Genomic DNA, 18,883 nt, shown 5'->3' with positions numbered 1-18,883 from the left:
CCCTGTATAAAGCCTCGTTATTGTTATGGTGTTACTTTTTTATTATTTAGTTTATTTAGTAAATATTCTTGAACTACATTGCTGGTTAAGGGCTTGTAAGCATTTCACGGTAAGTTCTACACTTTTTCTATTCGGCGCATGTGTGAAATACAGTTCGATTTGATTTACAAGAGCACAAAACGTGTTCATTTCTAGACATCTTTGAAAAGCCAGTCAGGTAAAGAGCTTTATTTTTGTCTTAAAGTGGCAGTGTTGCATTTTGAGACAGCTTATTCAAGGCTAAGTAGCCAATAGGAAGAGGGTAGAATAATTTGTCTGATTCTCTGTAATAATGGTATGGGAATAATAATGCATTTTATTTTGTAAAAGTGGTTTCTTGCATCAAACAACACAACATTTTCAGTCACCTCCTTGTCTGAAGGACAAGCGGATAAACAGGTTCATGTCAAGCCCTGCGTGTTTATTTTCAAAAGTCTCATGGAATGTAGTCCTACATTGAATACCACACATTGGCTGCTACTGTAGGCTGAATGATAGAACAGCTATTTCCGTGTTAAAATATTATGGGATGCGTTTTCTCCATTGTTTTTGATGGTAGGCCACTCTGATAGGCCTACATTATGATCAAATAGTCACAGTAGCCTACATGGCCACTGTTAAAACTGAAACTTAAAGCGGGTAGTTTCAGTGTTCACAGTAAAACTGTAACTTAAAGTGGGTACAGCCTCAGTGTTCACAGGAAAACTGGAACTTAGAGCAGGTAGTTTCAGTGTTCACAGTAAACATGCACTGGAAGTTGTACAGAATTTTCACAACTTTCAAGTTTGACTCAGCAGACCTGAAATTTGGTCAGCGCTGAAAATTTGAGGGAACCTTGGGTGTCAGAGATCTCTTTTCCTTGTCTTTGTGAGGTGGTGTGGAGCAACCTTACTTTCGTTATTAAATTCAAGAGACATCAAATACCAACAAGCCTTTTTGGATTGTGTTTTTATTTACAGTGTTTGTCTGAATTACAATAAAAATGTTTGAATGAATTGATTGAGATGCCTCATCTTGGTAATTTCACTGGCGGACATGGACGACAGCTCATAGACTTTCACATCCAAAACGGCACCCTATTCCCTATATAGTGCACTACTTTAGATCTCAGACATGTCTTTGGATCCTGGATCAAAGCCCTAACTTCAGGATGAATACCAGGTCCAACAAAATGTATTGTAGTATAAAGGGTCAAAAGCAGTGCACTATATATAAAAGGGAATATGTTGCCATTTGGGACACATCGTTGGTTGTCAGTGTTGTATTACAGTAGAGCTGACTCTGACCCGGACCCATCCAGCAGCTTTGGCAGAAAGACAGGGATCAACCGCAGAAATATGGCCATTCCTCTCCTCTCCTCTCCTCTCCTCTCCTCTCCTCTCCTCTCCTCTCCTCTCCTCTCCTCTCCTCTCCACCTTCTTCAGTGACTCTCTCCTTTCTTGCCCACAACCTAGTCAAACAAAAACACAGCCATGTGGAGAGAAAAAAAAAATGCAAACAATTAAAACTATAAAAAAGTTTCTATCCAATTGTTCTAGAGATTTTCATACGAATATTCAAAAAAAAAATCCCAACAATGTGTTTCCAAAAAACAGACTAGTTTCAGATAAAAACCATATATATATATATATATATTGCAGATCTCATACAATCTCGACAAGGACATTGTGAACATACTTTAATATACCGGTTCCATCTAACATGAAATACTACGATAGCTGTTGGTAGAGGCCAGAACTCACCCGTTTGAATTCATTCATGTTCGTTGCCTGTACAGGGGTTCCAATAAAAGTAAGGTAATTGATTTTAGTCGTCTCTTCATCCCCTTGGTTGTTCTTCACAAACATCTGTTAGAACAAAAACGGAACAACTTACAGATTATATATCATTACAGGGGACACAACCGGTAGAAAATAAAGGATTTCACGCACGGTTGGTTGGTTGGAACCTAAATTGCAAATCAAGAAGTATTGCAACACCTTATAAGCATTATTAAGATAGATTATTTATATCACAGCTAGAGTAATAAACTGCAGTTGAACAGGAGAGGAAAGTATTGCCACTAGATGACAGCATTGTCCTATATTTACATAACTAATTACACCAGGGCTACATCTCAATAGTTAAAAGTGGTTTCCTCCCTCTCCTACATCAAAAACAGAGTTAAGAACGGGACAAGTGAAAGGAATTTCCTGAAAGGCTTAAACTACATATACATATATATATATATATATATATATATATATTTCTTTTTTATTCATCTGTTATTTAAGAAGAGAACGTACATCTCTTTTTCAAGTGAGCCCTGTCCAAGAAAGCGATATATATATATATATATATATAATAATATATATAATATAAATATATATATATATATATATAAAATATATATATATATATATATAATATATATAATATATATATAAATATATATATAATATATATATATATATTATATATATATATGTATATATAAATATATAATATATATATATAATATAGTTACACTGGAGACAACATAAAACATAACCATAAATGATATCGAAGTAGTCAGTTCGCAGATGCTCTCATGAACGAGCAGTGCATTGAACTCCAAGTACCTTTGCCGATCATTTCAAAACTATATCACAATGTAACACCTTCAAAACAGTTGCTACTTACGGTGACGCTCTGAACGTTCTGGAACTTGACGTATCTCAGTGGAATCAACCCGTCGTCCTTGAAGTCCTCCTCTGCCAGGTCCAGGGTCTGGGTGGCTTCGCTCCGCTCGGCATCGTCAAAGTCCATGGAGCGAGGCAGGTTAATGAAGATCTTCACACACTTTGGTGCCTGGGCTGGTGGAGGGAGAAAAGGGACGTACAGAATGTATGAGACAACGAGGCAACCCAAGCTATCATGGGAACTCAACCCAACACATCACTGTGATCATTCCAATAAAACACCAAAATCTACTCAATGGGCAAAGGATGATATTTCAAATGCTTTTCTTGAATAAAATTAGACTAGTACGGGTGTTTTACTAGGAACGGAGAAACATTTATGTGCACCCAGGAAGAGTAAGGACTCACCGAAGTCAGAGGACTGCAGCTTCATTGAGTACAGCTTGACGGGTTGGTTAAAGGCCATCGTAACGAGGAGCTGAAGGAGTGAAAATATGGGTTAAGTGAGGAGTATAACTACACAGACACGTAAATCTACTAAGACGGTTTAACCTGCAGGTTGGAATGAGGTAACACCAGCCAGGAAGACTGTTTAACCTGCAGGTTGGAATGAGGTGACACCAGCCAGGAAGACTGTTTACCCTACAGGTTGGCCTGAGGTAACACCAGCCAGGAAGACTGTTTACCCTGCAGGTTGGAATGAGGTGACACCAGCCAGGAAGACTGTTTACCCTGCAGGTTGGAATGAGGTAACACCAGCCAGGAATACTGTTTACCCTGCAGGTTGGAATGAGGTAACACCAGCCAGGAAGACTGTTTACCCTACAGGTTGGCCTGAGGTAACACCAGCCAGGAAGACTGTTTACCCTGCAGGTTGGAATGAGGTAACACCAGCCAGGAAGACTGTTTACCCTGCAGGTTGGAATGAGGTAACACCAGCCAGGAAGACTGTTTACCCTGCAGGTTGGAATGAGGTAACACCAGCCAGGAAGACTGTTTACCCTGCAGGTTGGAATGAGGTGACACCAGCCAGGAAGACTGTTTACCCTGCAGGTTGGAATGAGGTAACACCAGCCAGGAAGACTGTTTAACCTGCAGGTTGGAATGAGGTGACACCAGCCAGGAAGACTGTTTACCCTACAGGTTGGCCTGAGGTAACACCAGCCAGGAAGACTGTTTACCCTGCAGGTTGGAATGAGGTAACACCAGTCACAGGAAGACTGTTTACCCTGCAGGTTGGAATGAGGTAACACCAGTCAGGAAGACTGTTTACCCTGCAGGTTGGAATGAGGTAACACCAGCCAGGAAGACTGTTTACCCTGCAGGTTGGAATGAGGTAACACCAGCCAGGAATACTGTTTACCCTGCAGGTTGGAATGAGGTAACACCAGCCAGGAAGACTGTTTACCCTACAGGTTGGCCTGAGGTAACACCAGCCAGGAAGACTGTTTACCCTGCAGGTTGGAATGAGGTAACACCAGCCAGGAAGACTGTTTACCCTGCAGGTTGGAATGAGGTGACACCAGCCAGGAAGACTGTTTACCCTGCAGGTTGGAATGAGGTAACACCAGCCAGGAAGACTGTTTACCCTGCAGGTTGGAATGAGGTGACACCAGCCAGGAAGACTGTTTACCCTGCAGGTTGGAATGAGGTGACACCAGCCAGGAAGACTGTTTACCCTGCAGGTTGGAATGAGGTGACACCAGTCAGGAAGACTGTTTACCCTGCAGGTTGGAATGAGGTAACACCAGCCAGGAAGACTGTTTAACCTGCAGGTTGGAATGAGGTGACACCAGCCAGGAAGACTGTTTACCCTACAGGTTGGCCTGAGGTAACACCAGCCAGGAAGACTGTTTACCCTGCAGGTTGGAATGAGGTAACACCAGCCAGGAAGACTGTTTACCCTGCAGGTTGGAATGAGATGACACCAGCCAGGAAGACTGTTTACCCTGCAGGTTGGAATGAGGTAACACCAGCCAGGAAGACTGTTTAACCTGCAGGTTGGAATGAGGTGACACCAGCCAGGAAGACTGTTTACCCTACAGGTTGGCCTGAGGTAACACCAGCCAGGAAGACTGTTTACCCTGCAGGTTGGAATGAGGTAACACCAGTCAGGAAGACTGTTTACCCTGCAGGTTGGAATGAGGTAACACCAGTCAGGAAGACTGTTTACCCTGCAGGTTGGAATGAGGTAACACCAGCCAGGAAGACTGTTTACCCTGCAGGTTGGAATGAGGTAACACCAGCCAGGAAGACTGTTTACCCGGCAGGTTGGAATGAGGTAACACCAGCCAGGAAGACTGTTTACCCTGCCAGGTTGGAATGAGGTGACACCAGCCAGGAAGACTGTTTACCCTGCAGGTTGGAATGAGGTGACACCAGCCAGGAAGACTGTTTACCCTACAGGTTGGCCTGAGGTAACACCAGCCAGGAAGACTGTTTACCCTGCAGGTTGGAATGAGGTAACACGAGTCAGGAAGACTGTTTACCCTGCAGGTTGGAATGAGGTAACACCAGCTAGGAAGACGGTTTAACCTGCAGGTTGGAATGAGGTAACACCAGCTAGGAAGACGGTTTAACCTGCAGGTTGGAATGAGGTAACACCAGCCAGGAAGACGGTTTAACCTGCAGGTTGGAATGAGGTGACGCCAGCCAGGAAGACTGTTTAACCTGCAGGTTGGAATGAGGTAACACCAGCCAGGAAGACTGTTTACCCTGCAGGTTGGAATGAGGTAACACCAGCCAGGAAGACTGTTTACCCTGCAGGTTGGAATGAGGTAACACCAGCAAGGAAGACTGTTCACCCTACAGGTTGGAATGAGGTAACACCAGCCAGGAAGACTGTTTACCCTGCAGGTTGGAATGAGGTAACACCAGCCAGGAAGACTGTTTACCCTACAGATTGGAATGAGGTAACACCAGCCAGGAAGACTGTTTAACCTGCAGGTTGGAATGAGGTGACACCAGCCAGGAAGACTGTTTACCCTGCAGGTTGGAATGAGGTGACACCAGCCAGGAAGACTGTTTACCCTGCAGGTTGGAATGAGGTGACACCAGCCAGGAAGACTGTTTACCCTACAGGTTGGAATGAGGTAACACCAGCCAGGAAGACTGTTTACCCTACAGATTGGAATGAGGTAACACCAGCCAGGAAGACTGTTTACCCTGCAGGTTTGAATGAGGTGACACCAGCCAGGAAGACTGTTTACCCTACAGGTTGGCCTGAGGTAACACCAGCCAGGAAGACTGTTTACCCTGCAGGTTGGAATGAGGTAACACCAGCCAGGAAGACTGTTTACCCTGCAGGTTGGCCTGAGATAACACCAGCCAGGAAGACTGTTTACTCTGCAGGTTGGAATGAGGTAACACCAGCCAGGAAGACTGTTTACCCTGAAGGTTGGAATGAGCTAACACCAGCCAGGAAGACTGTTTACCCTGCAGGTTGGAATGAGGTAACACCAGCCAGGAAGACTGTTTACCCTACAGGTTGGCCTGAGGTAACACCAGCCAGGAAGACTGTTTACCCTGCAGGTTGAAATGAGGTAACACCAGCCAGGAAGACTGTTTACGCTGCAGGTTGGAATGAGATAACACCAGCCAGGAAGACTGTTTACCCTGCAGGTTGGAATGAGGTAACACCAGCCAGGAAGACTGTTTACCCTGAAGGTTGGAATGAGGTAACACCAGCCAGGAAGACTGTTTACCCTGCAGGTTGGAATGAGGTAACACCAGCCAGGAAGACTGTTTACCCTACAGGTTGGCATGAGGTAACACCAGCCAGGAAGACTGTTTACCCTGCAGGTTGAAATGAGGTAACACCAGCCAGGAGGACTGTTTACCCTGCAGGTTGGCCTGAGGTGACACCAGCCAGGAAGACTGTTTACCCTGCAGGTTGGCCTGAGGTGACACCAGCCAGGAAGACTGTTTACCCTGCAGGTTGGAATGAGGTAACACCAGCCAGGAAGACTGTTTACCCTGCAGGTTGGAATGAGGTAACACCAGCCAGGAAGACTGTTTAACCTGCAGGTTGGAATGAGGTAACACCAGCCAGGAAGACTGTTTACCCTGCAGGTTGGAATGAGGTGACACCAGCCAGGAAGACTGTTTACCCTGCAGGTTGGAATGAGGTAACACCAGCCAGGAAGACTGTTTACCCTGCAGGTTGGAATGAGGTGACACCAGCCAGGAAGACTGTTTACCCTGCAGGTTGGAATGAGGTAACACCAGCCAGGAAGACTGTTTAACCTGCAGGTTGGAATGAGGTGACACCAGCCAGGAAGACTGTTTACCCTACAGGTTGGCCTGAGGTAACACCAGCCAGGAAGACTGTTTACCCTACAGGTTGGCCTGAGGTAACACCAGCCAGGAAGACTGTTTACCCTGCAGGTTGGAATGAGGTAACACCAGCCAGGAAGACTGTTTACCCTGCAGGTTGGCCTGAGGTAACACCAGCCAGGAAGACTGTTTACTCTGCAGGTTGGAATGAGGTAACACCAGCCAGGAAGACTGTTTACCCTGAAGGTTGGAATGAGGTAACACCAGCCAGGAAGACTGTTTACCCTGCAGGTTGGAATGAGGTAACACCAGCCAGGAAGACTGTTTACCCTACAGGTTGGCCTGAGGTAACACCAGCCAGGAAGACTGTTTACCTTGCAGGTTGAAATGAGGTAACACCAGCCAGGAAGACTGTTTACCCTGCAGGTTGGAATGAGATAACACCAGCCAGGAAGACTGTTTACCCTGCAGGTTGGAATGAGGTAACACCAGCCAGGAAGACTGTTTACCCTGAAGGTTGGAATGAGGTAACACCAGCCAGGAAGACTGTTTACCCTGCAGGTTGGAATGAGGTAACACCAGCCAGGAAGACTGTTTACCCTACAGGTTGGCATGAGGTAACACCAGCCAGGAAGACTGTTTACCCTGCAGGTTGAAATGAGGTAACACCAGCCAGGAAGACTGTTTACCCTGCAGGTTGGCCTGAGGTGACACCAGCCAGGAAGACTGTTTACCCTGCAGGTTGGCCTGAGGTGACACCAGCCAGGAAGACTGTTTACCCTGCAGGTTGGAATGAGGTAACACCAGCCAGGAAGACTGTTTACCCTGCAGGTTGGAATGAGGTGACACCAGCCAGGAAGACTGTTTACCCTGCAGGTTGGAATGAGGTAACACCAGCCAGGAAGACTGTTTACCCTGCAGGTTGGAATGAGGTGACACCAGCCAGGAAGACTGTTTAACCTGCAGGTTGGAATGAGGTGACACCAGCCAGGAAGACTGTTTACCCTACAGGTTGGCCTGAGGTAACACCAGCCAGGAAGACTGTTTACCCTGCAGGTTGGAATGAGGTAACACCAGTCAGGAAGACTGTTTACCCTGCAGGTTGGAATGAGGTAACACCAGTCAGGAAGACTGTTTACCCTGCAGGTTGGAATGAGGTAACACCAGCCAGGAAGACTGTTTACCCTGCAGGTTGGAATGAGGTGACACCAGCCAGGAAGACTGTTTACCCTGCAGGTTGGAATGAGGTGACACCAGCCAGGAAGACTGTTTACCCTACAGGTTGGCCTGAGGTAACACCAGCCAGGAAGACTGTTTACCCTGCAGGTTGGAATGAGGTAACACGAGTCAGGAAGACTGTTTACCCTGCAGGTTGGAATGAGGTAACACCAGCTAGGAAGACGGTTTAACCTGCAGGTTGGAATGAGGTAACACCAGCTAGGAAGACGGTTTAACCTGCAGGTTGGAATGAGGTAACACCAGCCAGGAAGACGGTTTAACCTGCAGGTTGGAATGAGGTGACGCCAGCCAGGAAGACTGTTTAACCTGCAGGTTGGAATGAGGTAACACCAGCCAGGAAGACTGTTTACCCTGCAGGTTGGAATGAGGTAACACCAGCCAGGAAGACTGTTTACCCTGCAGGTTGGAATGAGGTAACACCAGCCAGGAAGACTGTTCACCCTACAGGTTGGAATGAGGTAACACCAGCCAGGAAGACTGTTTACCCTGCAGGTTGGAATGAGGTAACACCAGCCAGGAAGACTGTTTACCCTACAGATTGGAATGAGGTAACACCAGCAAGGAAGACTGTTTAACCTGCAGGTTGGAATGAGGTGACACCAGCCAGGAAGACTGTTTACCCTGCAGGTTGGAATGAGGTGACACCAGCCAGGAAGACTGTTTACCCTGCAGGTTGGAATGAGGTGACACCAGCCAGGAAGACTGTTTACCCTACAGGTTGGAATGAGGTAACACCAGCCAGGAAGACTGTTTACCCTACAGATTGGAATGAGGTAACACCAGCCAGGAAGACTGTTTACCCTGCAGGTTTGAATGAGGTGACACCAGCCAGGAAGACTGTTTACCCTACAGGTTGGCCTGAGGTAACACCAGCCAGGAAGACTGTTTACCCTGAAGGTTGGAATGAGGTAACACCAGCCAGGAAGACTGTTTACCCTGCAGGTTGGAATGAGGTAACACCAGCCAGGAAGACTGTTTACCCTACAGGTTGGCCTGAGGTAACACCAGCCAGGAAGACTGTTTACCCTGCAGGTTGAAATGAGGTAACACCAGCCAGGAAGACTGTTTACCCTGCAGGTTGGAATGAGGTAACACCAGCCAGGAAGACTGTTTACCCTGAAGGTTGGAATGAGGTAACACCAGCCAGGAAGACTGTTTACCCTGCAGGTTGGAATGAGGTAACACCAGCCAGGAAGACTGTTTACCCTACAGGTTGGCATGAGGTAACACCAGCCAGGAAGACTGTTTACCCTGCAGGTTGAAATGAGGTAACACCAGCCAGGAAGACTGTTTACCCTGCAGGTTGGCCTGAGGTGACACCAGCCAGGAAGACTGTTTACCCTGCAGGTTGGCCTGAGGTGACACCAGCCAGGAAGACTGTTTACCCTGCAGGTTGGAATGAGGTAACACCAGCCAGGAAGACTGTTTACCCTGCAGGTTGGAATGAGGTAACACCAGCCAGGAAGACTGTTTAACCTGCAGGTTGGAATGAGGTAACACCAGCCAGGAAGACTGTTTACCCTGCAGGTTGGAATGAGGTGACACCAGCCAGGAAGACTGTTTACCCTGCAGGTTGGAATGAGGTAACACCAGCCAGGAAGACTGTTTACCCTGCAGGTTGGAATGAGGTAACACCAGCCAGGAAGACTGTTTACCCTGCAGGTTGGAATGAGGTAACACCAGCCAGGAAGACTGTTTACCCTGCAGGTTGGAATGAGGTAACACCAGCCAGGAAGACTGTTTACCCTGCAGGTTGGAATGAGGTAACACCAGCCAGGAGAAGCATACTAGAGGTCGACCGATTAATTAGGGCCGATTTCAAGTTTTCATAACAATCGGTAATCGGCATTTTTGGACACCAATCATGGCCGATTACATTGCACTCCACGAGGAGACTGCGTGGCAGGCTGACTACCTGTTACGCGAGTGCAGCAAGGAGCCAAGGTAAGTTGCTAGCTAGCATTAAACGCATCTTATAAAAAACAATCAATCTTAACATAATCACTAGTTAACTACACATGGTTGATGATATTACTAGTTTATCTAGCTTGTCCTGCGCTGCATGTAATCGATGCGGTGCCTGTTAATTTATCATGGAATCACAGCCTACTTCGACAAACGGTTATTTAACAAGCACATGCGCAAAAAAAAGCACTGTCGTTGCACCAATGTGTACCTAACCATAAACATCAACGCCTTTCTTAAAATCAATACACAAGTATATATTTTTAAACCTGCATATTTAGTTAATATTGCCTGCTAACATAAATGTATTTTAACTAGGGAAATTGTGTCACTTCTCTTGCGTTCTGTGTAACAGAGTCAGGCTATATGCAGCAGTTTGGGCCGCCTCGCTCGTTGCGAACTGTGTGAAGACCAACTTCGCCAAACGTGGGATGACTTAAGAAAAGCTCATTTGCGAAAAAAGCACAATTGTTGCACGAATGTACCTAACCATAAACATCAATGCCTTTCTTAAAATCAATACAAAGAGGTCTATTTTTTTAAACCTGCATATTTAGTTAAAAGAAATCCAGGTTAGCAGGCAATATTAAACTAGGGAAATGGTGTCACTTCTCTTGCGTTCATTGCATGCAGAGTCAGGGTAAATGCAACAGTTTGGGCCGCCTGGCTCGTTGCGAACTAATTTGCCAGAATTTTACATAATTATGACATAACATTGAAGGTTGTACAATGTAACAGGAATATTTAGACTTAGGGATGTCATCCGTTAGATAAAATACGGAACGATTCCGTATTTCACTGAAAGGAAAAACGTTTTGTTTTCGAGATGATAGTTTCCGGATTCGACCATATTAATGACCTACGGCTCGTATTTCTGTGTGTTATTATGTTATAATTAAGTCTATGATTTGATATTTGATAGAGCAGTCTGACTGAGCGGTGGTAGGCAGCAGCAGGCTAGTAAGCATTCATTCAAACAGCACTTTTGTGTGTTTGCCAGCAGATCTTTCCTGTGCTTCAAGCATTGAGCTGTTTATGACTTTAAGCCTATCAACTCCCGAGATTAGGCTGGTGTAACCGATGTAAAATGGCTAGCTAGTTAGCGGGGTGCGCGCTAATGGAGTTTCAATCGGTGACGGCACTCGCTCTGAGACCTCGAAGTAGTTGTTCCCCTTGCTCTGCAAGGGCCGCGGCTTTTGTGGAGCGATGGGTAACGCTGCTTCAAGGGTGGCTGTTGTCGATGTGTTCCTGGTTCGAGCCCAAGTAGGAGCGAGGAGAGGGACGGAAGCTATACTGTTACACTGGCAATACTAAAGTGCCTATAAGAACATCCAATAGTCAAAGGTATATGAAATACAAATCGTATAGAGAGAAATAGTCCTATAATTCCTATAATAACTACAACCTAAAACCTCTTACCTGGGAATAGTGAAGACTCATGTTAAAAGGAACCACCAGCTTTCATATGTTCTCATGTTCTGAGCGAGGAACTTAAACGTTAGCTTTCTTACATAGCACATATTGCACTTTTACTTTCTTCTCCAACACTTTGTTTTTGCATTATGTAAACCAAATTGAACATGTTTCATTATTTATTTGAGGCTAAATTGATTTTATTGATGATAAGTTAAAATTAAAAGTGTTCATTCAGTATTGTTGTAATTGTTATTACTACAAATAAAAAATAAAAATTATAAGTAAAAATCGGCCAATTAATCGGCATCGGATTTTTTTGGGGGCCCTCCAATAATCGGCATCGAAAACTCATAATCGGTTGACCTCTAAAGCATACATATGAAAAAGTAACCCAACAGACAAGACATTGTTTTAACCAGGTGAGTGAGAAAGGACAACAGATGCAGGGTTCTAAACTGTAAAACTAGAAAGTACCCACACTGAAGTGAACTATTTCCAACACATTCAGACCGCTCTGAACTAATGAAGGAGACGCTGATGGCGATCTATCCTCAGACTCACCTGCTCATCACAGTCAGATTCCAGGTAGGTGGTGTCCTTGACTAAGCAGTTGTCAAAGCCGCTTTCGTCGCTCTCATTTAGACACTCACAGCCAGCTTTGTTCACAAACGGCATCAGGTCCATCTGAACACACAGACACAGTATCAAAATGATTCAGACAAGGCAAGCCCATGTTAAGTCCACATTACAAGGCCATGTTTAGTCCACATTACAAGCCCATGTTAAGTCCACATTACAAGCCCATGTTAAGTCCACATTACAAGCCCATGTTAAGTCCACATTACAAGCCCATGTTAAGTCCACATTACAAACACAAGAGCAGCTTCACAGCATGCAGCAGCCCCACCTGAAATGTTAACTTTGCTTTAGAGAAATGGAGTATCCTTTTGTAGTGGATAGTTAGCTCTGCTTCTGTCTTTTCTGTGACGTTTAGATTTGAGCCATTTAAGCAGACGTTCTTATCCAGAGCGACTGACGGTGTTTAAGTGCATTCATCTTAAAAGATAGATATGTGGTTGTCCCACCTAGCTAAGTCACAGTAATTAGAGCCGGGACGATACCAGTATCTCAATGGGGTTTTTTTTACTGGCAAAAATGAAAACCCGAAGCAGACCAAACTCTTTGATCCTTTAAAAACCTGCTGTATGTAAAATATTGTGCTATAGTTTGGAAAATAAATAAATAAGACTGTCTCTGACAACATAATGACGTTTGTTTCCAACGTGCTATTTCCCTAAAGAAGTGAAATCTGCTTTGTACGGCGATACTGGTATAATCTCAGCCCTAATAGTAGCTACATGTTTCCTCAATAAACTAACTATCAGCAAAGTCAGAGCTAATCAGAGATCTGTCCAGAAGTACTGCCATACTGGATCCAGAATTGTCTTGGCTTGGCTCTGTCGTATTAACGGAGCTTCTGCAGTACGCTGTGTTACAGTCCAGAAGCTTCTGAGTTGGAATCCACTCTGTTATGGGGCAATTCCACTGGAAACAGAATGATGCTGAAATGAATCGCCAAGCCGACTAGGTCTGTCGATGTTCAGGCACTGAACCCTAATTGCTACTGTGAGTCGTTATGGATAAGAGCGTCTGCTAAATGACTAAATTGTAACTTAAAATGTTAACAATCGGTGTCTCAGCATCATTATCTTACTGTGGAATTGCCCCTTATACACTGAGTACACCAAACATTAGGAAAACCTTCCTGATGTCAAATAGGGGAGAGGTGTTGTGCTGCGAGGTGTTGCTTTATCTGTTTTTTGAAACCAGGTTTGCTGTTTATTTAAGCAATATGAGATGGAAGGAAGTCCCATGCAATAAGGGCTCTATATAATACTGTACGCTTTCTTGAATTTGTTCTGGATTTGAGGACTGTGAAAAGACCCCTGGTGGCATGTCTGGTGGGGTAAGTGTGTGTGTCAGAGCTGTGTGTAAGTTGACTATGCAAACAATTTGGGATTTTCAACACATTAAATGTTTCTTATAAAAAGAGGTGATGCTGTCAGTCTCTCCTCAACTCTTAACCAAGAGAGACTGGCATGCATAGTATTTATATCAGCCCTCTGATTACAATGAAGAGCAAAACGTGCCACTCTGTTCTGGGCCAGCTGCAGCTTAACTAGGTCTTTCCTTGCAGCACTGGACCAATTGTCTCAAGGCTTAAAAATCCTTCTTTAACCTCTGTCCTCCCCTTCATCTACATTGTTGGAAGTGGATTTAACAGGTGACATCAATAAGGGATCATAGCTTTCACCTGTGTAACCTGGCAGGTAGGAGCATTGGGCCAGTAACCGAAAGGTTGCTGGATCAAATCCCCAAGCTGACAAGGTAAAAATCTGTTGTTCTGCCCCTGAGCAAGGCAGTTTGCTTTGCTTACTTAGGGGATAAAAGGTCCTCGATGGGATCATTTCTTTGTAGAAGGACTGAAAAGCTCATTTCTGTAGACTTTTTAAAAAGGACATTCTACTCTAAAATGAAAAGGAAAAAAGTATATAAAATATAATTTCACTCTGGATAAGAGCATCTGCTAAATGACTACAATGTAAATGTAAATAATTTCCATCTCCAGTAATGAGCCCCCCCAAAAAATATGTTACAATTATTTTATTCAAATATTGGATCACATAGCCTATGGTCTATAGGATCAGATGTGCTATTAGCAATAAGCATTATTACCTATAGCCCAACTGATGAAGCATAGTGGCCATGAAATGTACATAGGCTGAAGCATTGGGGTTTGTCCATCTGCATTTACCTCATTGGACACAGCATCCTGATTGTTATTAAAGCTGCAATATGTCACTTTTTTTGTGGGATCCTGACCAAATTCACATAGAAACGTGAGTTATAGATCTGTCACTCATTGAAAGCAAGTCTAAGAAGCGCTGTTATATGCACTATTTCTATGCTTCCCGTTCTTAAGTTCTCTTTTTGCATCTTTCCAACAAGTCAGTTTGTCAAATTTCTGCCCTGCTAGAGCTGCCCCCGGTCATCTGTAAGCGTATTGTGAAGTTCGGATAATCTCTGGCTGGAGCACATAAAGCAGTAGTAACAGAATGCGGATCAGGGAGACAAATGAACGGCTCTTTCAAAAAACCCGATTCGGTTCCTGACGTTCACCAAAAAGAGCCTTTAGTTCGCAAACTACCATCAATGTTGCTCCTAAGCCATTCTTGAAACTCTGGTTGTCACTGTCTTTGTAAGATGATCCCACTTGCAGAATTGAAGAAGTAGTGAAATAAATGTAGTAGAAATGGAAAACAGGGATGCCCCTCTTTTTTTTCTTAACAAACCAAAACTGATTTCAAAAGAGTTTCCCCGTAATTGCATTAAGAATTGTTGTGCATTGACTGCTTGTAAGAATACATGTTTCCTTCGCTATGGGTCTCACAACTTGAATGTGCGTGGAGAGGAATATTTAAGAGTATTTTTGATTTATCTTGCTTTGAACACACATCAAGCCGACTAGGTAAATAGGTCAACTATTCTACTATGGGGTTGTATGATTTTGTTTTAATAACATTACAAAAATAGTAGCACTTGCAAATAATCCATCCACCTGACAGGTGTGGCATATTAAGAAGCTGATTAAAACAGCATGATTATTACACAGGTGCACCTTGTGCTGGAAAGAAGGCCACTAAATGTGCAGTTTTGTCACACAACGCCACAGATGTCTCAAGTTGAGGGAGGGTGCAATTGGCATGCTGACTATATGAATGTCCACCAGAGCTGTTGCCAGATAATTGAATGTTCATTTCTCTACCTTAAGCCTACAACGTTGTTTTAGAGAACATGGCAGTATGTCCAACCAGTCTCACAACCGCAGACCATGTGTAACCACGCCAGCCCAGAACCACCACATCCAGCTTCTTCACCTGCGGGATCGTCTGAGACCAGCCACCCAGACAAATGATGAAACTGAGGAGTATTTCTGTTTGTAATAAAGACCTTTTGTGGGGGAAAACTCATTCTGATTGGCTGGTCCAGGCTACCCAGTGGGCGGGCCTAGCTCCCAAGTGGGTGGGCCTATGCCCTCTCAGGCCCACCCATGGCAGCACCCCGGACCAGTCATGTGAAATCCATAGATTATGGCCTAATGAATTTATTTAAATTGATTTGAGTTCCTTATATGAACTCAGTAAAATTGTTGAAATTGTTGCATGTTGCATTTATATTTTTGTTCAGTATACTTTGTCATTATTTTTTACTTCTGTTTATTTGGAAAATATTTTCATAACTCTTCTTGAACTGCACTGTTGGTTAAGGGCTTGTAAGTAAGCATTTCACAGTAAGGTCTACACTTCTGATTTTAATATATTTATTGATTTGGGAATATATGTATAAGGCTATCCCATCTCCAAACCAGCCACACCCCCTGGAGATGTAAATTGCTACACTGAACTCAAAAAACAACCTCTCCAGAATCCATAAGACGGAAATGTGTTGCAGTGACAGAGAACTTCGACCCCTTGCTTCAATCATTCACAGAAGTTTAAGTAGACAGAATGTCTGAGTGATACAATTCATCATATACTCACATATCCCTTGGGAATGTCTGAGTCCTCGTTGCTTCCAGGGTCATTTTCTACATGCTGCTTGATCTTCTCCTCTAGTCCTGAGGCATCTGCACCCTGATACAGGTCAACGCGCACTTTGTTACGGAAAAACAAAAATGTTGGCGTTGCAGAGATGTTGTTGGCGGCAGCCGTTGCCTGAGAGAGAAAAGAGGGAGATTGACATTGAAGTCACATGCCCAACCACACGCACTAGATTTCTTCATCTGTATTGCTCAATGAATGACATGAGGATGTTGACATGTTTGAGGCTATAAATCATTTTTTTGGTTTACAGCGTCTCCTATGAAAACATGAACAACGGAGTACCTGGTGTTTCGATTACGATACAGTAGGCTGTATTATTAAAACTCTTTATGCAAAAAGAACCTCACCTGACAGACTTGTACATCTACTTCAAGAAAAACCACGTGTGGGTACTTGTTACTCAACACGTTGAAAGCAGGGGATATTCTGACACAGGGTCGACACCTGGGGAGAGAAGGAGTTTATTATGAAGCTGGTATTGTCGACTACTGTTGTTGTTATTTTTGACGTTAGCGAAAGTTGTCAACCATACACATGGATTAACTAAAGCTGAAATAGTAGCCAAGTACGTGTTCTTCACCAGGGGTCTATTCCTTCAGGCTTTTCTGTTGCAAAACGTTTCTTAAACGGAAACAAACAAAAAGGTGCCTACCTGGGGTGTATTCATTAAAGCAAAAACGTTTACCGGAAGCAAACAGAACAATACGGGGAGGGGCCTACATGAATTTGTCCAATAGAAACTCTTGTTTTTTTTTTTGCGTTTTCCATTTGGAGTAAACGGTGTCTGTTGCACGTTTTGGAACAGAATGTGCGTAATGAATACACCCCTGTCCAATATAAACTGTCGTTTCAGTTTGCAAACTGTTTGGCGGAATGAATACACCTCGGAGCCCGCTAGTTAAAAGATGTCTGTGTCCCCATTTCACTGGGAAATGCATTGTAGATTCCTATCAAAACCACCAGATAGCTAGCTAGCTAGCTAGCTAACATTGTTGTACCACAAATTATACAGAAAACATTTCACTCTATTGCTAACTAATATCAGACTACTGGGTTGCCAAGTACCGCAACTCCTCTGTGGAGTTAGCTTATCTTGCTATCTTAGCCTGTCTGATATTGCTAAGTCATAGCTGGCTAACTACCGTTAGCTAGTTAGCCAACGTTCGCGTAGCTAACAGCGTGGTGTTGTCTTTTGAGTTATTTCTCACGCTTTTAATAGGTAGCTTGTTTGAAAGTATTCAACAACCGATACACTACGAAATCCGAAACCAGTTGACCTACTAGGTAACTATACATTTGTCAATGAAATTGGATCACCCAGTTCAGTTTCGATCCGGTCTAGCATGCTAGCATCTAGCCAAGGCCTGGGAATATATTTTGAACCTTACCCTGCCATTGTGAACTTCACTACGGCAAGCCTCGAACCGGCGGCTGCTAGCTCCGGTTGGAATTCTGAATCATTCCCGATTACTTTTACCCCGACCATTTTACAGAATACAGTTGTAAATATGTATTTTATTATTTATTTTTCCGATTATATACAAAACAGTGTCACCTGTAGTGTATACACACTGTCCAAACTCAACTCGTCTCTCGAATCACACACTTTCTTGAGTTCCTTGACGAAAGTTAGCCATTAACCAATGAAAACCAAGCAGGGCGTGGTCAACTGGCTGAAATAAGAACTGATCCGAGGTCAGGTTAAAAAACTAAACGGGTAGCTTATTGATTACATATTTTACCATACATCTGATCCAGGAACATACGAGTGTCTACAGAACATTTAGAGAAAATATTCGGATCGGAATGTCCCACACGAGACTTGTCATTCATAAATGAACGGATTATTAACGGATTTTATATTTTTAAATTTAATTTTGTTATTTCCTAGTCTCTCAGTCAACACAGCCAGCTGAGCAACACTGTATTCTTCCCATAACATAGCTAACCTAGTTAGCTAAAGCTAAGCTGCTCAACACATCTCTACAGTGGCTTTGATAACTGTCAAGATGGTGTCAAAAATATTAATTTCACTTGTATTGTTAACAAATGTTTTCGTGAACCTGAGAGCGATGGGTAAGTAGACATAGCCAACTAGCTAACGTTCTGCCATTATTAAAACTGTAACGATGTCTTTGAGAGACAAGTGTTCATTTTGCACACTTATTTATGTTTTTAACTGCATAATTGGTCAACAAGTTTATTTGATGCGTCAAATAGTGTTAATTGAGGTGAATCTTTGTTTCTATGTTTGGGTCTTTGCAAAGACAAAGCTGACCGTAGATTAGTTTTCTAGCTAGCTACTCATAACTAACATTAGCTTTCCATGTCTAAGCATTCTAATTCTATTCTAACAGATCCTCCGAAAACAACCGACTCCAAAGACTCTGGTGGTAAGTTGACTTTGGCTATCTAGCTAGCTAGCTAGCTATCAGTGGAGGCTGGTTGGAGGAGCTATAGGAGCTGCAATGGAATCAATGGAATAGAGTCAAGCATTTGGTTTCCGTATGTTTCCATTCCAACCATTAATGAGCCTGTCCTCCTATAGCTTCTCCCACCAGCCTCCACTGCTAGCTATGTATTTTGACCATCAAAGGCCCTTACTAATTTGGTCTGACCTTGAGA

At 43.7% G+C, this 18,883-nt stretch overlaps 1 protein-coding gene across 1 annotated transcript; it reads right to left on the bottom strand.

The window, feature by feature from the left end:
• Positions 1–970: 970 nt before the first annotated feature.
• Positions 971–17,879, bottom strand: txnl1 (thioredoxin-like 1). Its single transcript, XM_029710528.1, has 8 exons — positions 17,647–17,879; positions 16,606–16,702; positions 16,196–16,369; positions 12,156–12,278; positions 3,108–3,177; positions 2,701–2,873; positions 1,782–1,886; positions 971–1,489 (listed from the first exon to the last, which is right to left on the bottom strand). The coding sequence occupies exons 1-8, from the start codon at positions 17,742–17,744 to the stop codon at positions 1,460–1,462; spliced, it is 870 nt and encodes a 289-aa protein (XP_029566388.1). The 5' UTR covers positions 17,745–17,879; the 3' UTR covers positions 971–1,459.
• Positions 17,880–18,883: the final 1,004 nt, after the last annotated feature.

Source organism: Salmo trutta, chromosome 23 (genome assembly GCF_901001165.1).
Source record: "Salmo trutta chromosome 23, fSalTru1.1, whole genome shotgun sequence".
Lineage (NCBI taxonomy): Eukaryota > Metazoa > Chordata > Actinopteri > Salmoniformes > Salmonidae > Salmo > Salmo trutta.
The sequence above is the reverse complement of the archived record's forward strand: the minus strand, read 5'-3'. Positions and strand labels throughout refer to the sequence as shown.